The 8,139-nt window shown below is 35.4% G+C and overlaps 1 protein-coding gene across 1 annotated transcript; it reads right to left on the bottom strand.

Annotated features, from left to right (window-relative positions):
* Nucleotides 1-1,728: 1,728 nt before the first annotated feature.
* LOC140874844 (uncharacterized) lies at nucleotides 1,729-7,419 on the bottom strand. The gene is made up of 4 exons (XM_073278283.1): nucleotides 7,295-7,419; nucleotides 7,008-7,150; nucleotides 6,813-6,893; nucleotides 1,729-2,053 (listed from the first exon to the last, which is right to left on the bottom strand). Exons 1-4 carry the CDS (start codon nucleotides 7,353-7,355, stop codon nucleotides 1,892-1,894), a joined length of 447 nt encoding a protein of 148 aa, XP_073134384.1. The 5' UTR covers nucleotides 7,356-7,419; the 3' UTR covers nucleotides 1,729-1,891.
* Nucleotides 7,420-8,139: the final 720 nt, after the last annotated feature.

The raw sequence follows: 8,139 nt of genomic DNA, 5'->3' as shown, positions 1-8,139 counted from the left end.
AACCGTTGTCGTCATTCAAAAACGACAACGGATATACACTGTTGGAAAACCGTTCTTGTAATCCACAAACGACAACAGATATAAACTGTTTCAAATATGTTGTCTTAAGCCATAAACAACAACGGATATAAACTGTACAAAACCGTTGTCTTAAATAGTCAATGACAACGGATTTACACTGTTGCAGAACCGTTGTCTTTGGAGACTTACGACAACGATTACAAACTGTTGCAAAACCGTTGTGGTAGGATGTCTACGACAACGGATATAAACCGTTGTTATAGGGCACGCTTTTTAAAACGCCCCCAGTTACAACGGTTTTAATCCCCCCTAAGACAACGTATAATATCCGTTGTCGTTTTGCAATTTTCTTGTAGTGCCAGGGAGGCAACATTGGGAAGCCCTTAAGTGGATATTAAGGTAATTAAAGGGTTCTGAAAACATTTGACTGTTGTACCAGAAACAAGGAGGTGATCAGATTCAAGGCTCCCGGTAAGATCCGTGATAATCTCTCGAGTGATGATGCTCCCGGTAATTTATATAAGGCGTGTGCTTCAACACATTGAAGTGGAGTGGCCTCGATTAGAGGAAGGCTTGAAGGGAGGTCCGAACCATGTGAAATGATGGTGGGACTTCGTTTGAGGGGAGGATTGTTGGGTAGTCAACCAAAGTCCCACATTGGTAGATCAAGAAAAGATAATGGATTAATATATGAAATGATATCTCCATTGGTATGAGGCCTTTTGGGTGGCTAATTACAAAAGCAAAATCATGAGGGTTTATACCCAAAGTGGACAATATCATACCAATTTTGAGATATCCAAATTTCATTGATCAACAGCTAATTGCAAAAACCCCTCTTTAAGTAAGATAGAGTGAATCTTTATCGAGACATGATATTAGAGAAAATTTTATGTCGGGTACTTGACCTTATGACGATTTTGATAATTGAAGTAGTCAAAATTCATTCTGAATAAATATATATATATATATATATATATATATATATATATATATATATATATATATATATATATATATATATATATATATATATACTAGTGGAAGGGACACTCCCTTTGTGTAGAGTTATCAAAGTGGGTTGGGCCCGTTCCGCCCCATCCCGCCAAGTGGTGGTTGTGGGCCAATCCGTCATCCCAACCCGCCTAAATGGTGGGCCGACCCGCCCCTCCAACAGGTGGGTTGTGGTGGGTTGCGGGTTGGCCCGCCCCGTCAGCCCGTTTTAACAGCTATACCGTTGTGTGTGTGTGATATAACATGTGAAAAAAATGTCAGTTTTATTTATCTTTTAAAAACAATAGCTTTTTTAAAAAGTTTTAATTCGATTTTTCGTTTGATAATTAACTTTAAAAAATGATAGTTTTTAACAGTAATTTTTTTCTGGATTATTTTTGAATCAAACAACTAAGAGGTGCTCCTTCGTTTTAGGTGGTTATAACAAAGTAGTTATTAAGACTAAGAGGTGTTCCTCTTTATAATATAGTGTATATATATAGTTCTTTTAATTTGCAATTTTAATCTATTTTTCGGAGAAATACTAATTCAGAAAAAATGACTAAAATCGTAAAATAAAAATTAAAGATGGGTTTTGACAATATAAATAACCCAAATCCCAAAGGTCCCGACATAACGAATTTTACAATCTTCATTCCCTATAGTATAATAATAAAACTTTATTAAATCAAAGGGAAATTTGCATGCATTGACCCTAACACACACAAACACATGCACTTAATCAATTAATTACAATTGTTAATATTGTTTAATTAACTTACAAGACTTCAAATCATACAAAAAAGCAAACTAATCAAGTGATCCCTATAGTAGATGATAACAACCATATTAATAAATAAATAATCAAATTAAATAATCAACATAAAAAGTTGTGTGTGTAATTTATACAATGGTCATCATTCATCATAATCTTCACAAATTCTTCATAGTTAACCTGGCCATCCCCATCCAAATCGGCTTCCTGTATTATCTCGACGATTTCTTCGTCCGTCAAAGCATCTCCAATCACTTGTTGAAGCTGCATACATATATCGGATCACCAAATTAAAATTGTTTCAATAAATATAATCTCGATCGAAGATGATACAAATTATAATTAATCGCGGCATATCATATAGAAGGCATGCATTATTGCATATATATGCGATTGAGTATACTGACGAGTTCGTTATATATATATATATAGTTATATATATATATATATATATATATATATATATATATGGAGTTTTGCTATCCTGCCTACCCATCGTGCCCACATAATGTGCCCACTGTTGGATATTTTGGAGAATATAACGTGGAGCAAGAAATTGAGAAAGCCAAAAGTATAATTTTATTATGCAATCTATCATCTATTTATACAATATAATTAATATAGAGTCCTAATGAAAATAGAATATATAGAATCCTAATCAAAATAAATTGTATAGAGTCCTAATAAAATATTAAAACTTCAAGAGTCATCAAATCTTCACTCCTCCTTGGCTCGGAAGCTGCACACACCAAGTTTCTGCCTTAAAAATTCAAATCTGATTTTTGGAAGAGCCTTTGTCAAAATGTCAGCATGTTGATCTTCTGCTCTGCAGTAGATCAGTTGCACTTCTCCTCCTTTTTGCACTTCTCTCAAAAGATAAAACTTTATTTTGAAATATTTTGTTTTGCCATGGAACACTGGATTATTTGCAATAGAAATTGCAGCTTGGTTGTCCACATTTAAATTTGTGCCTTCTAGTGGTTCCATATGCAAATCAGCCAACAATTTCCTGATCCAAAGTGCTTGATTTACAGCAGCACAAGCAGACACATATTCTGCTTCTGCGGTGGACTGTGCTATAACTTCTTGCTTCTTACTGCACCATGAAAAAATTCCAGAACCAAAACTAGAACAATAACCTGAGGTGCTTCTCATATCATCAGCACATCCAGCCCAATCGCCGTCTGAATAACCATGAAGTTTGAAGTTCTTGACTTGGCTGAACTTTATTCCATAATCAAGCGTTCCTTTAATATATCGGAGAATTCTTTTCGTTGCTTGAAAATGAATTTCACTAGCACAATGCATATACCTTGATAACAAACTTACTGCGTGCATTATATCTGGCCTGGTTGATGTTTGAAACATGAGGCATCCGATCAAGCTTCTATACATTCTTTCATCCACTTTCCTAGCTCCATCTTCTTTGCAAAACCTCTCCTTTTGGTTCATTGGTGTTTCTGTTGGCTTGCACTCGTCCATATTAAATTTCTTGAGAACTTCCCTTGCATATTTTTGCTGACACGGAAATATTTCATTCTGCAGTTGATACACCTGCATACCAAGGAAGAATGTCATTCTCCCAAGATCTGTCATTTCAAAGGCATTTTTCATCTTGTCTTTGAACTTTTCAATTAATGCCTTGCTACTTCCTGTGACAAGTAGATCATCGACATACAAGGATACCACAAGTACTTTTTCATCAGATTTCTTAATGTATAAAGTGGATTCACTTAGACTTTTTTCAAAACCCAAGTCCACCAAGTGCGTATCAATTCTACTGTACCAAGATCTTGGTGCTTGTTTCAAATCATACAAGGCCTTTTTCAATCGATATACCTTCTCTTCTTGTCCTTGTAAAGCAAATCCATCAGGTTGCTCCACAAAAATTTCTTCCTCCAAATATCCATTTAGAAAAGTGGACTTAACACCCATTTGGTGTATAATCCAACCCTTTTGTGCAGCAATAGCCATTAGCATTCTTATGGTGTCCATCCTAGCAACAGGGGTAAAAGTTTCTGAAAAATCTACTCCGAACATCTGGGCATATCCCTTGACAACAAGTCTTGCCTTGTACTTGTTTACAGAACCATTCGGATTTAGTTTAGTCCTGTAAACCCACTTCACGCCTATCGCTTTCTTGTGCTTGGGTCTGCCCACCAACTCCCATGTTTGGTTTTTTTCAATCATCTTCAGCTCTTCTTTCATGGCATGTATCCATTTCTCATCAGTTACATCTTCTTCATACCCTGCAGGTTCCAAAACAGCAACATTACACCTTTGATAAATGTCAGAGAGTAATCTAGTTCCTCTAACAAGTTCATCATCTATATCAGCATTCTCCTCCGGAACCTCAAGCTTCTTATCATCCTCCCAGCTCCACTTTTCTGACTCAAAGAATTGCACATCTCTACTAACAATCACTTTCTTACTTTGAGGTTGATAGATCCTGTAGGCCTTTGAGGTTAAGCTGTAGCCTACAAAGATTCTTGGTTCTGCCTTTTTGTCCAATTTGTCTCTCTTAACGTGAGGAATGTAAGAGAAACACAAACAACCAAATATCTTCAGATTAAGCACCTTTGGTTTGTAGCCATACCATGCTTCAAATGGAGTCATATTTTGCAAAGCTCTGGTTGGCAATCTGTTTAGAAAAAAAAACAGACGTGTTTGCTGCCTCAGCCCAAAACTCCTTTGGCAGCCCTTTGTCATGAAGTAAACACCTTGCCATCTCCATTATTGTTCGATTTTTCAGCTCCACAACACCATTATGCTGAGGAGTGTATGGTGCTGTCAATTGATGGTCAATGCCGGCATCTTCACAAAATTTATTAAATTTTCCAGAGGTATATTCTGTCCCATTGTCAGATCTGATCATCAGCATTTTGCAACTGCTTTGAGTTTCAATCCAAGCCTTAAACCTTCCAAAGATATCAGCTACTTCAGATTTAAACATCATGAAATAAATCCAACACATCCTTGAGTAATCATCAATAAAAGCGATGTAATACAGACTTCCATTTAAAAATGGCGTTTTCATTGGTCCTCCTACATCCGTGTGGATTAACTGTAGCTTATGTGCAGCCCTCCAGGCTTTACTTTGTTGAAAAGGAAGCCTCGTTTGTTTCCCAAACTGACAAGCAACACACGCAGGGAGTTTTTCATTCAATTGTGGTAAACCTTTCACCATATTGTTCTTATTCATTGAAAATACAGCAACATGGTGAAAATGCCCCAATCTCTTGTGCCAAAGTACGGTATTGCTTTCAGCTTTGTGTACGGCAGCTTGTTCCTCATTCGTTAAATCTAGAGCAAAACTTTTACCTCGCATTTTGACTTTAAATATCTCTATATCTTTAGCATCTTTGATCACACAATTTCTATCTTCAAAAAACACTTTATATCCTTTCTCCAAAAGTTGAGTAACACTCAAAAGGTTCTGATTAAGTTCAGGTACATATAAAACATTAGAAATTAACTCCAAACCTGAGTGTCCTTCAATTGCTACAGTTCCTTTGCCTTTCACTTCAATATATGCTTCGTTTCCAATTCTTACTTTAGAAACAGCGGTCTCGTTTAGCACTTTGAAAAGAGTTCGATCATAGGTCATTTGGTTTGTACAACCACTATCTATAAGCCAACTTTCTGTGAAGCTGCTGGTGGCAAAGCATGATACCACAAACAACTGCTCCTCTTGAGGTTGATCCTCGATAACCTTTTCTTCTCCTGGTTGTTGTTGACTCTTGCATATCCTTTCCACATGCCCTAACTGACCACACTTGTGACATCTAGCTTCTGGACTCCACCAACACTTACTATGTGGATGATTGGTTTTTTTGCAATTGGGGCAGGGTGGAAAATTTGAGTATTGATATTGTGGTTGTTTTTACTGTTGCTTGCATATCCTTTAGGCTTGTTATTATTGTACTGTTTTTTCTTGTTCTTGCCACCAAAATTGTAGTGTGATTTGGGTTGTAAAGCTCGCTCTGCATATGCTTCTTGCCTCATAAGCCTTCTTTGTTCTTGTGCCTGTAGTGCATTCAACAGTTCTGCCAAGGTAATACTTGACATATCCTTCGAATTTTCCAAGGATGAGATTGTAGCTTCAAACTTTTCCGGAATTGTGACGATGATCTTTTGAACAATTCTAGAATCAAAAAAGTCAGTACCGAGTAATCTGATTTTGTTGACAATACTAAGAAGCTTCTCAGAATATTCCTTGATCGTTTCTGATTCTTTCATCCTTTGCATCTCAAATTCTCGAAGCAAATTCAGCACTTGCATTCCTTTGATCCTTTCACTTCCTTCGTATTCTTTTTTCAAAAAATCCCAGATTTTCTTGGCTGTTTTCAATGTCATGATTCTGGTGAATAAAGAGGAAGAGACTGTTGTAAACAGGATGACCTTTGCTTTTGATTTTCTTTGCTTCTTCTCCTTTTGATTTTTGATTTGTGCCATCGTTGGGTTTTCAGGCAGATCTGAAACATCATATTCTCGTTCAACGGCTTCCCATAGACCGTTGGTATCTAGATATGCTTCCATTCTAACAGCCCATACTTGATAATTTGTTCCATCAAATACAGGAGGTGGAATTGTGATGAAAGAATTTTCTAAATTCATTATGAAAATTTGATCTCACAGATCTCTCAAGAACGTGGCTTTGATACCAATTTGTTGGATATTTTGGAGAATATAACGTGGAGCAAGAAATTGAGAAAGTCAAAAGAATAATTTTATTATGCAATCTATCATCTATTTATACAATATAATTAATATAGAGTCCTAATGAAAATAGAATATATAGAATCCTAATCAAAATAAATTGTATAGAGTCCTAATAAAATAGTAAAGCTTCAAGAGTAATCAAATCTTCACCCAAGGTGGCACTCAACTATTGGACGCACAATTCATCACATCCAATAGTTGAGTGTCACCTCATGGTGGGCACATTAGGTGAGCACGGTGAGTGGGCAGGATAACAAAATTATATATATATATATATATATATATGAGCTTAATTAATTACCTCGTCGGCTGAGATGTATCCGTTCTTGTCTTTGTCGAACAAGTTGAAGGCTTCTCTCAAGTCATCATCTGCATCCATTTCCTGGAAAAATAATGCCACGGGACTCAATTCACATGATACATCATATTGTACAAAAAGTGTATATATATATATAAACACACAACTTCATAAAAAATCGCTACATAATTAGCTAACCATGAGATTGACGAACTCCGGAAACTCGATGGTCCCGTTTCCATCAGTATCAACTTCATGGATCATATCGCGGAGTTCGTCTTCGGTAAGGTTTGGATATAAAGACCTTAGCACTGATCCCAATTCTTCTATGGTAATACTACCTGCAGCAGTAATTTCATCACCACATAATATATATATATATATATGTATGTGCGTGTGTTATTCCCTGCAAATATTTTAATTGGGCTGCTAGTTGTACAAATAAATATTTTGGAGACAAAATTAAAAAGTGGGCGAAATCTAACCATCTCCGTTTATGTCAAATAATCCGAAGGCTTGACGGAGCACATTCATTTTACTTTCCATTACGCGAAATAATATCTTTGGATGGAAATTTTCAAGTTAATTCAATGGAACAAAGAGTGAGGGAAAAGAGAGAAGAAAGATTGCACCTTTTGTAGCCAAATTTCTCTTTGATTAAATTGATTTTCAAAATAGATATCTACATGAAAATATAACTATATATATATATATGATATAAAAAAAAGTAAAAATAATGTTTTAATATATAAAATATTGAGTAGGTGTCCTGTTACTTGTGAGACGGTATCACCTATTTATATATGTGATACGAATCAACTCGACTCATATTTATTATAAAAAAAAATATTTTCCATTATATTTTTTAATAAATTGAATAAAAAAAATTTGTCTCATAAAATATAACATAAGAGTTTTTGTTTAAAGAAAAATGCTTAATTGGGAAAGTTTACTTTATACGAAATACACACTTACACACTGACACAAACATGACACATATATAATGTGGGCAACTCACCTTATCAGCAAGATGAACAGTACTTAAGTAAACATCAATCGACAAATTCGTGGAGGTTACAAAAGCGCGTCAATGATTATTTTACAATTTTAATACATTTTTATTAAGAAAATATTAGAATTAAAAATAACGATTTTTGAAACAATTTGTTTCCATTCAATTGGACTTATTCAGTTATTTTCACCTTGAAGAAGGTTTCTCCGAGTCGGACGTTCTCAAGAAGGTCTGAATTCTGATCAGGTCTTGTTTAAGTAAAAGATGAAATCAGAATAGAACCGCTTGGATGTATTCGAGTCCGGTTTTGGTTCGAAC

Source organism: Henckelia pumila, chromosome 1, assembly GCF_033568475.1.
Source record: "Henckelia pumila isolate YLH828 chromosome 1, ASM3356847v2, whole genome shotgun sequence".
Lineage (NCBI taxonomy): Eukaryota > Viridiplantae > Streptophyta > Magnoliopsida > Lamiales > Gesneriaceae > Henckelia > Henckelia pumila.
The sequence above is the reverse complement of the archived record's forward strand: the minus strand, read 5'-3'. Positions and strand labels throughout refer to the sequence as shown.